Source organism: Notolepis coatsorum (assembly GCF_963971535.1).
Source record: "Notolepis coatsorum genome assembly, chromosome: 6".
In the NCBI taxonomy this organism is placed as follows: Eukaryota; Metazoa; Chordata; class Actinopteri; order Aulopiformes; family Paralepididae; genus Notolepis; species Notolepis coatsorum.
In genome coordinates, this window is record NC_140170.1 from 115,287,791 (window position 1) to 115,307,073 (window position 19,283).

The 19,283-nt window shown below is 42.4% G+C and overlaps 1 protein-coding gene across 1 annotated transcript in view; it reads left to right on the forward strand.

Annotated features, from left to right (window-relative positions):
• Window positions 1–273: 273 nt before the first annotated feature.
• nckap1l (NCK associated protein 1 like) overlaps window positions 274–19,283 on the forward strand; it is a 71,809-nt gene continuing 52,799 nt past the window's right edge. Inside the window, exons 1-6 of the mRNA XM_084316519.1 lie at window positions 274–411; window positions 3,787–3,897; window positions 6,948–7,040; window positions 12,315–12,371; window positions 12,885–13,027; window positions 14,161–14,251. Of these exons, the coding sequence (XP_084172645.1) occupies window positions 322–411; window positions 3,787–3,897; window positions 6,948–7,040; window positions 12,315–12,371; window positions 12,885–13,027; window positions 14,161–14,251 (585 nt within the window). The 5' untranslated portion in view covers window positions 274–321. The remainder of the gene's footprint in view (window positions 412–3,786; window positions 3,898–6,947; window positions 7,041–12,314; window positions 12,372–12,884; window positions 13,028–14,160; window positions 14,252–19,283) is intronic.

Sequence of the window (19,283 nt, forward strand, 5' to 3'; positions counted from 1 at the left end):
CTATAATTGTATTACCTGTACCATGTCTTCTACTACCTCCCCTCCCTCATGCTGCTATGATGCCTGAATTACCCCCAAGGGGATCAATAAAGGAATATCTTATCTTAAACTACACGACTACACTACACTACACTACACTACACTACACTACACTACACTACACTACACCAAAACACTTGACTCCACCTCCTTCCACTAACACCATGTGACCCAGAAGTCAGGGTGGGGCTGTGGGTGCACTTGTCGCTGAGGGTAAAGCTGCTGTAGCGGAATCCACACCAGGAGGCCAAGGTTTGAGAGGAGGAAGAGGTGTCCGGAGCCATGGTCTACCAGCACAAACTGGCTGAGAAGCTCACCATCCTCAATGAGAGGGGAAAAGGGGTGCTGATACGGATGAACTACATCAAGCAGGTGAGGGAGTAACTTTTACAATAGTGCCGACTGATGGCAGTAACAGAAAGTAGAAATAAGGAACTTCTTTGTGTGTCATGTGTTTAGTGTTCTGCCTCGGATATGTTCTCAAAACCTCCAAACGTCTCTGTTTTTATTATACTGGACATTATGGAAATGTCAGAATATGAACTTTAAATTAAATGCAAATCGTTTACTATTTTAACTGAGCTGGGACATCTGTATAAACAATGCTGGGATGATGGTGCGTACAATCTGCACAAATACCTACAGTACCATGGACGACCATGGGCATAAAGGCCAGAATATAAAAAAAGTGTATCAAAGTTAAAATGGTGCTAAATATACCACATCATTGGATAAACACACAATCAACACACTAAGATTACGTTTCCTGAATACAATGCTGACAATAAACCCTACAACCAAAGCTAATCTCCCTGTCTACTCCAAAGTAAACTACCCCCTGTTTTGCTGGGGATGAATTAAATTGCCGTTATGAGACAATATAACGATTAAGTATGAAATGTCCTGTTGATACAATACTATGTCCCCCACATCTCAGCCCAGTTCCCCACAGAAGAGGAAGTGCAGACAGGAAGTCAGTTGAAGGTGTCAGTCAGTCATGAACTGCAGTAGGCATACATGCAGTATAGTCTAAACTGAAAGTTTGCAAACAGGGTTGTCATGATGAGGGCTGGATGTAGAGTAGATGTTTTTATTTTAATTTTAATTTTTTTTAAAGCCTATATTATATTATACAATTCAGGAAATAAATGCACAATAAGTAAAACTCTCCTCATGGGAAAATGTCAAGTGAAAACTGTCTGTCTCTTATTCTCCCTCTCTCTCATTCTCTTTATCACATGTACACACAAACACACACGCACCATCGAATGTACCGGTGAATGGTTGCTATGGTACATTTTTACCAGCCTGCTGTTGCTGAACACAGAGTTGCTATCAAATGCACATCACAAAGGATGAATTGTGGTATTGATCAGCATTTCACATAAAGGGTTAAACAGTTTGTACAGCAACTACATTTAAGGGGATGAAAGCAGGAATTGAGTGATACCACTGTTTCACTGCCAATAAATACTGATTCTGATTGTGAACTTTAATCATCGGCTGATACAGAACACCAATCTGATCCATTACTGTTGTGAAAGGTTTAGATTTAGAGACTATTTGTTTGTGATCATTGGACCAAAATCTTTGCGATATAATTTTTCTCCATTAGAGAGATCTAACACTCTTCTGAATCACTTTGCTTTGATTCCTGACATACATATTGTACTCCTGGTATCAAAGTTTAGTATTGAGGAAATTCTCTGATAATCTGGTCCCAGACTGACACCAGTATTGGCAGGGCCAGCCCTGCAACAATTTTGTTGCCCTACAGTAGGTGAGATTTAAAAGTGTTTCCCAATAAGCAAACATGAAATGTGTGGTAACTACTATTTGTAGGGATAAAACTAAATCTATTCACTTAAAAGCCACCACCAGGAGATAACGAGAGGTGGAAAATATGTAATTTATTTTTTATGAATGATAGACCAAACCACATTAAAAAGCAACACCAGAATAACTTTGCAACCAAGCTAACATGCTAACGTTACACAAACATGGTAAAAGTAAAAGGCTTCATCACATTGTATCAAATCCAGGGCTTCCACTATAATCAGGAATATACAATGTAAATTAAATATATAGATAACCAGCTACGTTTTGTACATGAATTCAACATAACAAGCTAATCGCTAGCTTGTACAGTAGCTGCAGTGCTAGCAAGAATGCAGGTTATAGCTATATACAACGACAAATGTCTGTCCCATTGTACCAATCAATGGGATATATTGCATGTTGGCTATAACCTGCATTCTTTCAAATGTATAATGAATCAATAAAACAGATATTTAACAAATAAGAAATACAAATGCCACAGAAGGCATTAAATAATTATTATTTTCAATAATTTCACAATAATTGCATAATTGTGTTTGAATATCTGAGTAATTAAGTAATTATACATTTGTCCAAAATAGCTGGTTCAGATATGGTTAATCCAGCTGCCCTGTGATCAGATTAATCCATATTATTTATTTTTCCGACATCAAATGCGTAATCTTTTATCGTACAAATATTGTCATATTTATTTAAATTATGATTAATTAATTCCAAGGAGGCCTGTAGTCGAGTTGACATGAAGGAATCACTATGATTCCTCCCAAATAAAGCCAAATCCAAGTTTAGGGACGGTTGGGGAATCCCAAAATCTAAGATGGCCCTAAGAGCAATTTTTTTGTCTTAAGTCCGTTGGAGAATGAGACCCAATAATGTCAGCATGTTCTTTTTTTCTTTCCTCTCTATTATTATAATCTTTTATCTGGCAGCTGGTCACGGTGCCCCCTAGTCTAGTGGATGCAGACCTAAAGAATGGCCAATACCTAGGGCTAGCCCTGAGTACCATGCTGCATTCGTTTATGGACAGAGATGGGGACTTGGAAGTAGGAAACGTGTAATCTCCGACCTATGTGCATTCGAGCTACAAAGGCAGAATTTTTATTTTGGCAATTTCTTCTTATAATTTGTCTTGATGAACAAATGACACTGAGGCTTGAACTGGGGGTTGATAAACTAACTCCTAACTGCTCTCGATGAGCAGGTTGGCACCTGACATGGTTGCCTTAGTCATAGGCTTGTGAGTGAATAGGTGAATGTAAGGCAAGTGCTTTGGATACATGATACCATTTCTTATTTATAATTGAATGCAGCATCAGTATCAGTGCCTCCCAGTAGCCTAGTGAAACACTGTCAAAAAGGGCTTTAGTTTTTTAGATGGGCCTACTGGAGAAACGTGCCGTGGCTCCCTCCTCCCTCTCAATACGAGCTGAAACTGTTTGGGCTTGAGGGGGAGGCAGCTGTGAAGGAAGGGTGTGCTGCATTTACATTTACATTTTGTCATTTAGCTGACGCTTTTATTCAAAGCGACTTACAAGTTTTGTACAACAAGACAGCAGGAAGGGTACAACTCTATCAGCTGAGTAACAATGTTCATCAAAGTGTTGAGTGCTACAGTGTAGGTTAGTATATTAGGACATGTGCATGACAGTGAGGTTAGTTAGGGTTAGAGTTTTTATTTTATTATTTACAACACAAGACAAAATTAGAGCAACACAACATGCAGCACAATGATAATTTGATCTTCTTGATTATCTTGTTTTCATGATCGTAGGAGGCCAACATCTTAATTAAAATTGAAACTTGATTAATCGACCAGCCCTACCTACGAGTGCATGGGCTAACGGGGGGAAAGATCAATAACATTATCTTAACTTTATCAATAACTCTTTCTTCTCTCCTCCACCTCAGATATGTTCAGACCCAAAGCTGCGACCTTACTTCCTGACAGACAAGGTCATGGAGCCGGCCGTCAAATATATCAACAAGAAGTTCCCCAACATCAACTTCAGGGGCAACAGTGTAAATATACAGATGTTCCACTTTTTATAATGTCAGCTGCTACACTACAGCTGGCTCTCGCTGCACTTCTTTGTTGGAGAGGAATTATTTCACATTTCATTCTGAATACTTTGAGGTCATAAGGCACAATGAATAATACTGGTATATTTGTATATTCAGTACTACTTTACTATGGTAGAAATGATAGAACACAACTGTGCACAACACCATCCACAGCATTACACACACCACTCACAACAGCCACAACACTACACACACCACTCACAACAACATCCACAGCACTACACACACCACTCACAACAACAGCCACACCACTACACACCACTCACAACAACATCCACAGCACTACACACACCACTCACAACAACAGCCACAACACTACACACATCACTCACACCATCTACAGCACTACACACCACTCACAACAACATCCACAGCACTACACACACCACGAGTAACAACAACATCCACAGCATTACACATCACTCACACCATCTACAGCACTACACACCACTCACAACAACATCCACAGCACTACACACCACTCACAACAACATCCACAGCACTACACACACCACGAGTAACAACAACATCCACAGCATTACACATCACTCACACCATCTGCAGCACTACACACATCACTCACACCATCCACAGCCTTACATACACCACGAGTAACAACACCATCCACAGCCTTACATACACCACGAGTAACAACACCATCCACAGCCTTACATACACCACGAGTAACAACACCATCCACAGCATTACACACACCACTTCAAAATAGCAAGAGTGACCCCCCTGCACAAAAAAGGCAGCAAATTAGACCCAGGCAACTACCGCCGTGTTTCTATTCTTACCTCCATCTCAAAGGTTATGGAAAAATGTGTCTACGAACAGGTCAAAAAGTACCTTGTGGAAAAAAAGCTAATCTACGAATTCCAATCTGGCTTCAGAACATCCCATTCCACTGACACATGCCTTCTCTATTTGAACGACCACATCAAACAAGAGGTGGACGCGGGAAAATACTGCGGCATGGTCATGCTGCACATCCAAAAGGCTTACGACACTGTCAATCACTCCATTCTGATAGTTCATTGAGCTCGATGCAATCCTACCTGGAGGGGAGAGAATAGATGGTGGAGGTGAACAGTACACTGCCCACCCCCCCCCCTCCCAGTGAGCTGTGGTGTTCCACAAGGAAGCATACTAGGACTGTTACTGTTCCTAATGTATGCAAATTACATGTCATCAGCTTGCGACTGCAACTTGTTCCTGTTCGAGGACGACTCAGCCCTGCTGGTCTCTGACAAGAACAAGTTACAGGTTGAAAAAGCCCTCAGCTCTGAACTCGGCAGAATCTGCACCTGGCTCACTGATAACAAGCTATCATTACACATGGGTAAAACAGAGTCCATTCTCTTTGGATCAAATAGAAAACTCAGCAAGGCCAACGGCTTCTCTGTTACAGTGGGTGACAATATTGTCACAAGGAACGATGAAATTACCTACCTTGGTTCCATCCTAGAGGAAAATCTTTCCTCTAGGATGGTAATATGTCATGGTACCAAAGCACCTCAAAGGCCCTAAAAACAAGATTACAAACATCACAAAACAAACTGGTCAGACTACTGCTTGACCTTACTCCTAAAACCCACCTCACCCCTGCCCATTTTGACAACCTAGGATGGCTTAGAGTAGATGACAGAGTACAGCAACTTGTAATGGGCCTGGTCTACAAGATACACTACACGACTAAGATACCCATGTACACATGTCGAAATACTTCCCAAAGGTCAGTGAATTTCACGACCACAACACCAGAGGGAGTTCCACAAATCATGTTCAACCCAGATTCGGCTCAAACAGGGACTAAACACGTTTCGCAATTATGCCACAACAATGTGGAACGCCCTACCCACAGCCGTAAAATAATGTGAATCCCTACCCTCCTTCAAAACCGCTCTCAAAGAGCACCTACGGGTGGCTGCAATTAGAAACTGGCCCCGGTAAATGTCCAAACACCCCCCCCCCCACCCACCCACCCAACCCCCTCCAATGTACAGTTTCTTCCCCTTCGAATATATATATTTTTTTATGATCTCTTTGTCTTAAACAGTACTGTATATCTGTGTCATGTATGTCATATGTCATGTCTTGATGAATTGAAAATGAGGGACCCTGATGTAAACAAGATGAAAGTCTTTTTCTGGTCTGCATCCCCTTAACAATTGTTTGTATTGAGCCATACTGTATTGTACCCATTCTGCAATATGTTAATAACGTTTTCAATCAATCAATCGAAACCACAGCATTACACACGCCACTCACAACACCATCCACAGCACTACACACACCACTCACAACACCATCCACACAGCACTACACACATCACTCACACCATCCACAGCACTACACACACCACTCACAACACCATCCACACAGCACTACACACATCACTCACACCATCCACAGCACTACACACACCACTCACACCATCCACAGCACTACACACACCACTGACACCATCCACAGAATTACACACACCACTCACACACCATTACATACATCACTCACACCATCCACAGAATTACACACACCACTCACACACCATTACATACATCACTCACACCATCCACATAATTACACACACCACTCACACACCATTACATACATCACTGACACCATCCACAGAATTACACTCACCACTCACACACCATTACATACATCACTCACACCATCCACAGAATTACACACACCACTCACACACCATTACATACATCACTCACACCATCCACAGAATTACACACACCACTCACACCACATCGCAGCAGCATTCCATCCATTGTAATGATCTGATTAGTGCACAAGTGACTGCTTAATTTACTGGAGTTGACTATTAATCAACTTACCTACCTAATTAATCAACTTAACAAAAAAGAATACATGAAATACTCCACTCTCACTCACTTGATAATGCATAGAAAATGGAGCACCTGGAGACGTCTAGACAATTAATTGTAGTAATCTCTTGTTTATCAAAGCAACAACTAACCAGCATCCAGAGGCAGAAGGCAGAGGTGATGACGGGCACAAGAAGTTACTACGACTCCTTCCTGGATGTCATGGAGTTCAGGGTGATTGGACTTATTTTTTTATTGTTTCCTCTTTCTCTGTTACTTCCTTTTGTTTCTTTCTCTAACTCTCTCACCCTACCTCTCTCTCACTTTCTTTTTTTCTTCCCCCCTCTATTTTTCTCTCCCCTCTCTCTTTTTCTCTCACTGTCACCCTCCCCCCTCTCTCTCCCCTCTGACTGGACACTTATTATTTTTCAGTTTTCTAAATGTAAATTTACATATAGAGTGCTTTAGACCTGTGGACAACCCGGCAGGGAGCAATTCAGCAGCTGAGTTCTGCTTGGTGCCATACGCCCCACCTCCCTGGGCTTCTGATGTTTTTTAGCGATGGAAGCCAAGACATTAAATAAAGTTATTATTATTATTGGTTGTCATGAGATTGAGAATTATTCAATTTTTTTTTAATGATTATCATGGGAATATATATAATGATAATAGAGTTAGGCCAATCACACTGTTAAGGCCTAACACAGTTTCAGTGGCACCCCAATTGTTCTATGAGTGTTGGAGGGTTGTAGTGATTCCGGTGGTGCTGCTGGATACCAGGCCACATAGGGAGGTGTAGTCTGACGTCACTGGTTGTGAGTCTCATCATTGGGAAAATGGATTATCGGCTATTGTAACAATTCTGCCGCATGAACATTGGCAAGCTTTCCGTTTTGCACAAAATTAGTTTCCTTCTACCACTAACATTATTGTTTAAGCATTTTTTTTTTTAAATAAAGGTAGTTATAAGGTTTTTAATTTGTCGTAAAAAAATAAACATTTACCAGTAGGCAGCTGATACCACACTAGCTAGCTAGCTAGCTAACGTTAACGTTACCTCGCTAAACGTACTAGACGTTAGCAATGTCTACTGTTGCTAACCATTTTAAATTGGGGCATGTAGAGGCGTTTCGGGACCGAGTAAAATGTACAGGTCCTCTTCTCAGACCTGTGCACTGCATGCATCATGCCGGCTAGCAAGCTAGCTAGCTACACGTCACGTCCGGCTGATACCACGATAGCTAACTAACGTTACAAGCTCAAAAACCATATAACTACTACTGTCATGTCCATAAGTTCCCTGGCAGAATACTTTGTCTGTGAGGACAAAAGTAAATAAGAACGATATATATAACGCTGTATAGCATATTCTCTAAAAAGTATACAAAGAGGAGATAACCATTTTAAATCGGGGCATGTAGAGCCCGCCGTAAAAACAATAACGTTATAAACTATACACAATATGTACAACGAAACAATGATTTACATTAGTATTTACAGTGATTTAATATGCAGTGAATACAAATAATGATAACATGGTTGTTGCTTTTAATTTTTTTTGACTTCATCTGATAAATGGATATGATCACCAGAGAGATACTAGCCACAGATTCAGGGTCAGTTATTTTCCCATTGTACGAATTGTTAAGCTTATCGAATGTGGGGCGCCCTTGTGGCGCATACCATAGTGCCTCGCGCACCTACGTGGCCGACCCGGGTTCGATCCCAGCTCCCGTCGTTATTTGTCGCATGTCCTCCCCACCTCTCCTCCCGTTCGCCCTCTCCCCTGTCGGTCCTGCGTGGCCTATAAAAGCTGTAAAAATGCAAAAAAATTATAATAAATAAAAAAAGCTTATCGAATGTAAGGGAAATCTGATCCTAGGTCTGCGACTAAAGCCAGGCGTCTACGCTGTGGTGACATCAGTCAGCAGCGCCAAATAGCAGTGTAGTTTCCCAGCAAACGAAAACATAAACGTTGTTATTTTGCTACCTTTATGATTAATTGTGAATATTTTCATGTTGAGCTATAGATTGTGGATGAATACGGACAGAAATGTACACCATGCCAACGTTAATGCTTTATTTATCTAAAACGAGCCGATTTAGAAATGGTCAATGGGGAAATACATTAAGTGGAACAGAGGGTGGAACAGGAAAAAATTAAAATGACATAACCACTACACCTCCCTATACCAGGGCTTAAATAGGACATGTGTAATATAACATTTCCCCAGTACAAAGAATAATGAGCCATGTGTATTAGCCTATCGTCAGAAATGAAAATGAAAGCAGAGCGATATAATTGGTCGCCCTTTTAACACATTTAAGGATGTTCTCACTCATGGATAAAAAAATATTAGCTTTCCAATACAAATGTGATTTCAAAATTTGTATTCAGTGACCCTGAATGTTTCTATCTGTTCTCAGTACTTGCCAAATCTTTCAGTTTTGGCACTTGGTATTAAAAAGTAGTAAAAAGGTATTTCTGTCTTCTAACCCAGTGGTTCCCAACCTGTTGGGCCCAAGGCACACCAAAAGTCAAACCAGAATCTCAAGGCACACCAAAAGTCAAACCAGAATCTCAAGGCACACCAAAAGTCAAACCAGAATCTCATGGCACACCAAAAGTCAAACCAGAATCTCATGGCACACCAAAAGTCAAACCAGAATCTTAAGGCACAACAACTTACAGTCACAGTAATACATTATGCAGTCTCAAATGTCATGATTAGGTTGTCCCCGGCCTATATGGTACACATGCATACATTTGACGGTCAGCAATGACATCACTAGTCAGAAATATGTAGGATTATTTATATGAATCAGTACAAGAGCTTGAAAGCCAAGTGTGCAACACATTATTATTATTCAGATTAAATAAGAACAGCAAAAATTATTATGACAATAATAATAAATCAATGTGATTTGGGAATGATCTATGATTGATGAAGTAAGAAAACTATGCAAATACATAGATAGAGAAACAGTGCAATGCCAAGAACAGCACAAGTCATTACAAAATAGACTGGGCTATCAGACACAGATAGCCCTAATCTTTGGCTTTAGAATTGAACTATCAGTTTATAAAAAATACTAGCTGATTATTAACATTATCTGGCTATATCAGGTTTGAATTAGTGGACTGGAGAAACTGAAAAATCGCTAGGTAGGTAGGTAGGTATTTATTTAGACAACAAAACATATTATTACATCACATATTTGCTTTTGTCAAGGATAGGAACGAAAAAGCCAATGACTTATTTACATCGTTGTCCCTGGAAGTCAAGGATGCTTGGTACATACACATACAACTCATTACAGAAATATTTCACAATCATTACATTTGATAGCAATAATGGCACAATCATTAATTAATACAAACATGCGCATTTGTTGAGACATGTTAAACTAGCCCTGAGTCTGTGTATCTCGGAGCACCCTGAGGGGAGGGGGGCGGTGGGGGGGTGGGGGGGGTGGGAGGAGAGATTGTCCGGAATCACAGTTGCAGGACCGGTGGGGATGGGAGATGACTACCGTTGCCGTCATAGGGGGGCGGGACTTGGTGATGAGACAGTCACTTTGGCACCCCTCCAGCAACCGTACTAGTACGCGCGAGAGAGGGAATTGGGTGTGGGGGGGGGGGGGGGGGGGCGCTGCCACTCTTATCTTCTCCAGACACAGCCCGGCTCCCGGAGGCTCTATTCGACCATGGTACGCCGTGTACCATCCTTAACTCCCGACTTGACCTTGTTGATTTCACTCTCTGCAGCAGACGGAGAGGGGGGGGGGGGGGGGGGGGGGTGCACGTCCTTAATTTCCTGCGTGATGTCCAGTATGGCCTTTGATCTCGATTGTTCGTCAGAGTGGGAGTCAGCGAGTCTCTCCAGCATGGCCGTTGAGCTCGATTGTTCGTCAGATTGGTAGACAGCTAGTCTCTTATAAAGTTCCACCTGGTTGGCTTCGATCCTGGCTATTGCCGTCGCCAAAGGATCTACGCCTTTCCGAATGAAGTTAAAGCAGTACCAGATCCATATACTGACCGCTCCCATTCGGATCATCATGAATGCGAGGAGATACACATCCTCCACATCCTCAATCTCAAGTGAAAAAAGGCAGATTGGGTTCCACTTGCCGTAGGTATCAATAGTATAGCCCGATTGAAAACTCCCGAGTGGACAGAGCGGGTCAGCCGCATCCTGCTTCCTCGAAGAAAATATGCGGTCTATCGCTGCAAATGACCAGCTTACTAGATCCATATCGTATTTGATTAGGGAGTTGAGTTGATTCTGTTGAAAAAGTTAGAGTCGACACGACAAGACGGCTTCAGGTAGGCAGTGAGCGGTGAAAGACGAGAATCCACGCGGCAGTCAGACAGCTTCGAGAGGAGGCAAGAGGGCAGCAGTGGGGGTGACCTTGGAGGTCCTGGGAGAGGGAAAGATATGTGACTGTTCTCTGGAGAGGCTTGTTGAGGAAGATGTACTGATGTACTGTAGGCTAACTGTCTCATTAACGTCAAACTTGAGTGAGTGAGTGAGTGAGTGAGTGAGTGAGTGAGTGAGTGAGTGAGTGAGTGAGTGAGTGAGTGACTGGTGAGTGAAAGAGAGGTAATTACCTGAATTTGCTGTGCAGCTAACGTTATGTGGAAGGTATACTTGACTTCGTTTGCAAGAGCTTCATACTTGGCAGCATTGTTGGCATTAGCAAAGTTAGCAAACTTTTCCCTGTAGGTGAGTCACTCGGGACGGGTTGAGGGCTATTGACTGACATCTCCACTTATCCAGACACAGTCCAAGTCATGGTCCAAGTTAGGCTGGTAAAGATATGCCTCCTAAAATGTCTAAACGGAAGTACAGGAAGTACAGGCTACAGGCTTTCCGGTTTCGACAAAACAATTATAGAAACGTGTGAAGTGCACAATATTTCCTCGTTTAAGCCACTGCAACGGCTTTACCTGAAGAATTTACTACATGACCGGGACGTTCTAGCTTGTTTGCCGACAGGATTCGGGAAAAGTTTGGTCCGTTCGGAGGCAGCTTCCAGGGGAAGTACATACACCGGAAATTCTACCCCATAGACACTTTCGGCAGTAGTTCTTTACCAGGCTTTATCTCAGAGAGATAAGTAGCCTAATGGCCCGTGACATAATTTTCCAGTTTTTGCTATTTTTTCTTGATGTGGACTGCCTCCTTTTTTGTTAGTTAGTTAGGGTGGCATCTGACAGAAATAATTCTGTCTTTCTGGCATCACAAAATAAATTATTCGTATGATTTTGCGAGCAGCTAATTATGCGCATCCTGACATTTGATGTGCAGCTAAATAATTATTCCCCACCCTGTTGCCAATATTGACGTGAGCATGTGGATGGAGGACACATTAGGTAGCCTACATAAAATTATTTACAGCTAGTTGTGAATTTTGAGTGCTGACGCAAATATTCTTTCACGCCACACCGGTTGAAAACCAATGTTCTAACTTCTAACCAATCCCCTCTACTGTCTTTGTTCCCAGGACCATGTATATGAGTTGCTCAATACCATAGATGCCTGCCAGTGCTTCTTCAATATCGTAAGTTTACAGTTATGACTGTGATTACAGTATTGCAGAACTGGAATTAATTGGTTTTAATTGCATACTGACAACTGATAGTATAATTGTCCATTCAACAATGATATCCTACTGTATTTCAGAATTCCATTGCATATGTATTAACTAGGGATGTCCGATATTATCGGCCGACCGATATTATCGGCCGATATCGGCAGTAAAATGTGATATCGGAAAATATCGGTATCGGTTTAAAAAAATTAAAAAACAATAACAATATTTGTTATATATATATCCAGTGAAATTATTAGTTACCTGAAATAATTCAGTTTTTTTGGGGGGGGGGGGGGGGAAACCCTGCATATATCGGTATCGGTTGATATCGGTTGATATCGGTATCGGAAATTAAGAGTTGGACAATATCGGAATATCGGTATCGGTAAAAAAGCCAATATCGAGCATCCCTAGTATTAACTAATATATGTACACGTTTAACCATACTTCCACATACTGACTTCTCACTGACACTCTTAGGCCATCAACTTTGACTTCACCAAGAACTACCTGGACCTGATTATCACCTACACCTCTGTCATCATCATGCTGTCTCGTATCGATGACAATAAGGCACTGGTGGGCATGTACAATTGTGCCCATGAGATGACCAATGGGAGCGGGTGAGACGATGTATAATGCACTGCAAAATTTGAATGGCAAGAGGAGTACGGATTATTGTGGAATTATGCTTGTATGCCTGTATTCACTTTTTCTAAATAAGGCTTTTCCGTTCTGTAAATCCAAATAGTAGCAGGTTAATTTCCAGTAGACACGGCACTGTATGTGATGGTGATAGCCTATCACAGGGATGCCATGCACCTTTGACCTTAGTAATTAGTTCAAAACACATTTCTACAATGCTGCACATTGACTCAAGCTGATAAAAGCACATTCATACCCACGATATGACAACACCCAACTGAACTCATTTAAATAACTTTTGACACAGTAACAGTAGCATGTTTTGACACGCAAAGGATACATTTACATTGTGTCCTCAAGTGACAAAAATAAATGGTTTTGCTTTCACTGCATATTGCATTCATTTCACTCACTCCTATTCACAAAGATCCCATTCAGCCGAGAAGGATGGCATTTTGCGAGGGCAGCTGTCCATCCGTGACGAGGATTTCATTCACATTTTCTAACTGAAGCCATTAAAAGATACCCCGTCTGTCAATTTGGAAGGATATATTCCTCCTGATTGGACAGAGCCGTCCCCTCATAACTAATTAGAGTCTAATTGCCACAGGCACAGAATGGTCCCTCCATGGTAACCTTTTCACAGTGCCAAACACTATCCTGACATGTTGAGTCGACCCACTTTGCATGATTTATGTACAACCGCCAAAACGGCAGGATGCTTATCTGAATTTGAGATGTAATGGGGCAACATTGAGCACTGAACCATTTATTTGAAGTGTCACTGTGATTTGCTGTGGCACTGATTTGCTCTGGGTTTGAAAGTGGTATGACAACAATGCCTTACTGTAGCTGTCTCTCAGCACTCAACTTAAATGTATTCTTAAAATCTAGGAAATGGTTAGAAAATGATAGTTTATTAGAAGCTACATTAGACCATAACTATTACTGTGCACTGAGCTACTGTGCAATTCTGTGTCTTAAGTAAGTAAGTAAGATTTGAGCTTAAAGAGCAAAATACCAAAAGATGTTTCTTCTTCTTCTTCTCATATCTTAATTACTGCTATTAGTAACTATAACTAAAACTAGCTAAATGTGTATAACCCTGCAGTGATCCATCCTACCCTCGACTAAGCCAGATGTTTTTGGAGTACAACGAGCCATGGAAAAAACTCAATGAGGAGTTTGGTCCTCACACCAGGGTAAGCTGAATTAGGGCCATTGGTCCCAGCGTTTATAATGTACTTTGTTAAAAAAAATATTATGACTTATTGGGACTTTAAAGGAGCATACAAAACAAGTTCTATTTTCTGGTTTTGTGTGTTTAACCTTGTTTTGGATATATCTGCCGTCACTCCAATACAATGTAGCTGAATGGCACTCGGTTTGTGGCACTCAAAGTGCCAAAAAGATACATTTGAAAAACTCAAAAGAAATGTCTCTTTCCAAAAATCATGACATCGTTACTCAAAATAATCCACAGACCTTGTTTCATGTAGGAACTATTTTCTACCGAAGTACACCAACCAAAACAAGGCAAATCAAACAGAAACGATCTGGATAGATAACACTTCGTCCACAGTGCTTTTACCTCTACACTACTCCACACTACCCTGAACTGTCTCTTTAATCCACACTTTATGATGCTGATCAATTATTATTCTGGTGTTTCCCATCATTGCTGTTCCTCACAGAAGGATATTTTACTGCAAGTTACTACTCATCCATGACCATAACCTATAGTTCTTATGTCTCTATCTGTTTCTACCCCTCTCTCTCTCTCTCTCTCTCTCTCTCTCTCTCTCTCTCTCTCTCTCTCTCTCTCTCTCTCTCTCTCTCTCTCTCTCTCTCTCTCTCTCTCTCTCTCTCTCTCTCTCTCATCTCTCTCACTCTATATCTCACTCTATATCTCTCCATTTCTCTTCCACTTTGTCTCTAGCCACTTCTACCCCAAATCAATTAAGTTAATAAGTCAAAGTCAACTTTATTGTAAATTTTCTATTTGTGCAAGACATACAGAAATGTTTTATTGTGTTCCCCCATTCCCACAGTATACAAAAAAGATATAGAAAATATAAACACAAGTAAAAATACAGGACACGATATACAACACACAATATACAGGACTGCAAGATATGTACAATATACTATTAAAATTTGCTAAAATTAGCTTAGTGCAAATAATTTTCTATAGTCAAATAAAGTGGCAGTGAGTGAAGTAAAGTGGCAGTGTGTGTCTGTGGGATGGTGTGTGTGTGTGTGTGTGTGTGTGTGTGTGTGTGTGTGTGTGTGTGTGTGTGTGTGTGTGTGTGTGTGTGTGTGTGTGTGTGTGTGTGTGTGTGTGTGTGTGTGTGTGTGTGTGTGTGTTGGGGGGGGGGTTCAGCCTCCTGACAGCCTGATGGATGAAGTTGTCTTTTTTCCTAGTTTTGTCTACTAGTCCTAGCTCGGAGGCTCCTCATTCTCCTCCCGGAGGGCAGGAGACTGAAGAAACGCTGTGAGGGGTGGGTGATGTTTTGCTGGCTGGGCATGTGTTATACATGTCCTGGAGGGAGGGGAGGGGGGCACCAACAATCCTCTCAGCTGCTCTAACCATGCGCTGCAGGGTCTGGCGGCAGGATGTCGTGCAACCGCCGTACCACGCAGTTATGTTGCTGGTCAGGAGGCTCTCGATGGTGCTCCAGTAGAAGGAGCACATGATAGGAAACTGAGGCTCCAGCTCTTCTCAGTTTGCGGAGGGAATAGAGCCGCTGCTAAGCTTTCGTGAATCAGTAGGGTGAAGAGTATGGGGCTGAGCACACATCCTTGGGGTGCCCCGTGTTCAGGATGATGTTGCTGGATGTGTTGTTGCCGACCCGAACGCGTGTATCGCTTCCGCAACGGAATTCGGTTTCCAGGTTCCTCTGATTGGCCGCGTCCCCCACGTGACCCGCCCCCCTACCCACCGCTCTGCCGCTGCCATGCGCGGCAGTCGGCAGAGCGAGCGCTCGCTTCCTCAATTTATATGCATGGAAGTATTGACTGAATGAATGAATGAAAACTTTATTTAACAGATTGCAGAATGGGTACAATACAGTACGCTCAATACACACAATTGTTAAGGGGATGCAGACCTGAGAAAGACGTTTGTCTTGTTTACATCAGGGTCCCCCCATTTTCAATTCATATAGAACGACTACGCCGTAACAAATCATTAAAAAAATATACCGTTAACTGGAATATGTTGTGCCTTTACACATATGTTGGATTATGTAATTGGTTTGTCATGACAAACAAATAAAAAAATCGCGATTTACCCGCTGGCTACAGCAACACAACACTCAGTGACTGCATGTAGTCAGAGCCAGAGCTCAGCGATGCCGCTCGTGGCAGCACATTCTCGCCGCCGGCTGAGCTCTGGTGTCGGCTGGAGCAAGCCAGAGACAGCCGGCGGATGCGATATTTTATTTGTTTGTCATGACAAACCAATTACATAATCCAACATATGTGTAAAGGCACAACATATTCCAGTTAACGGTATCTTTTTTTAATGATTTGTTACGGCGCAATCAATACTTCCATGCATTCGGGACCTCCATGTTTGGGGGTATTCATCAGACAAATCGGATGCGGGGATTCGGCTCCCATCAGGCGGGCAAGAACTGCGGGTTTTCAGCCCTCTCCCCCTCTCTCCTGGAGCTTAAGGGGGAGCTTAGTATTCCTGCCATGGAGGAGGTGGCTACAACGTCAACACACATGTTGTAGCCAGCTGGTAAATCGCGATTTTTTTATTTGTTTGTCATGACAAACCAATTACATAATCCAACATATGTGTAAAGGCACAACATATTCCAGTTAACGGTATATTTTTTTAATGATTTGTTACGGCGTAGTCGTTCTATATGAATTGAAAATGGGGGACCCTGATGTAAACAAGACAAACGTCTTTCTCAGGTCTGCATCCCCTTAACAATTGTTTGTATTGAGCCGTACTGTATTGTACCCATTCTGCAATCTGTTAAATAAAGTTTTCAATTCATTCATTCATTCATTCAGTCAATACTTCCATGCGTATAAATTGAGGAAGCGAGCGCTCGCTCTGCCGACTGCCGCGCGTGGCAGCGGCAGAGCGGTGGATAGGGGGGCGGGTCACGTGGGGCCAATCAGAGGAACCCGGACACCGAATTCCGTTGCGGAAGCGATACACGCCTCCCGGTCAGGAAGTCCAGCAGCCAATTCCACAGTGAGGTGTTCAGCCCCAGCAGGTCCAATTTCTCTATCAGCTGTTTGGGGATGATAGTGGTAAATGCTGAAAGTCCATGAACAGCATCCTGGCTTATGAGTCTTTAGTGTCCAGATGGGTGAGAGCTGAGTGGAGGGCAGTGGAGATTGCATCATCAGTGGACCGGTTGGCCCAATATGCAAACTGGAAGGGGTCTAGGGAGGGAGGGAGGATGGATTTGATGTGTTGCATGTAGTGGTGGGACTCGATTAAAAATTGTAATCGAATTAATTCAAGACTTTATAGTTAATTAATCAAAATTAATCAAATTTGAATCGCATATCAATATTTGATGCGAAAAGCAACATTTTTCAATTCAAATACATTTTGGTATACAAGTGAATCAATGAATATAAATCCTGTCTTTCAAGTACATTCCAGAACAGTTGACCATTGGAAGAAAAAAAAACTCTTGATTGATTTCAATTTCTCTTATTAATTTTCTTTTAATGAACAAACCTGTTAACAGAACTCAGCTATAGGGCGACAATAATGTGGTCAAGAGGCATGGTTTCCAGTCTTTAGCCTTTAACTGGCTTGGTTTGTTTATTCACATGGTAGGAGCAGTAACACATGAGTCCTCTCTTATTGAGAGACTGAGGGGGAGAGAAAGAAGGGGGAGGAGACACAGCTACTTATACTCGCCACCTGGTAGTACTCCAGAGTGTCTCCGCCTAGAACGCCCTCTGGTGGACACAGATATATATGCAGGTAGACAGACACTAGTGTGAACAGTTACATATGCAGTTAGACAGTTACTAACAATTCTACACAGAGCCTCTACCTTCAACAAAACCAGACTAAGAAAAAAAGAAATTTTTGCGATTTATTATACTTTATACTTATAGCACATGCATGAGTCTGGTCTCCTTTGAAAGGTAACATTCTTACACAATAAAGAAAAACCACCATGCGATTGCAAATTGTTTTTTTACTTTGAATTCTTTCTGTAGTTAATTAATCTAAATTAATGCAATAAAGTCCCAGCCCTAGTTGCATGACTAGCCATTCAAAACGCTTTATAATGATGGGGGTCAGTGCAACGGGACGGTAGTCATTGAGACAGGATGGAGAAGCCTTCTTTGGGACCGGGATGATGGTAGTGTCTTTGAAGCATGTGGGGACAGCGGCTTGGCTCAGGAAGGTGTTAAAGATGTCTGTGAAGACATCAGTGAGCTCCACTGCACAGTCTTTCAGCACCCGACCGGGTATGTTGTCTGGGCCCACAGCTTTGGCGAGCGTTGATCCTGGAGAGGGATCGTCTCACTCTGGCTGGGGACAGGGACAGCACCCGGTCGTCTGAGTGCTGTTGAGGGCTTCAAAGCAAGCATTGAAGTCATTCAGGTTGTTCAGCAGAGTGGTGTCACTGTCGCATGTCTGTGGTCTGTGATGGTCTGAATCCCCTGCCACAGGCTCCTGGTGTCTCTGCTGTCACTGAAGCGGTGCTCTATGCTTTTGGCATTTTTGATGCCACGGTCCAAGTTGGCCCTGGCTGTTCTCAGGCCAGCCTTGTCGCCTGCTCTGAAGGCGGCATTCCGGGCCCTCAGTAACCCATGGGACTTCCCCTGTCAGCCATGGTTTCTGATTGGCCCGTACTGTGATGGTCTTGGTCTCCGTGACATCATCGATGCATTTACTGTGTATTCATGGATGTTGGTGTGATGGTTATAGGTGGCTGCCTGCTTAAACATATCCCAGTCTGTGGTGTCACTCAAAGCAGTGTTGAAGTGTTGAGGAGGCTTCTATACTTTAGGCAAGTGGCTTGTCCTTCCGCGTTCCCGTTTTGCGCTCTGATTGGCCACGCGCGTTTCTGGTCATGTGACATGTGCGACAATCGTGGGACGGCAAGTTTTTGCTCGGTTAAGCTTAGGCACTCTTTCAACGTTGGTTAAGGTTAGAGTTTGTCTTAGAGCATGGCGATAGAACGCCAGGTAGTTTGCAGGCTGTTTGACGCGGAAATGGGCAAAGACACAGCT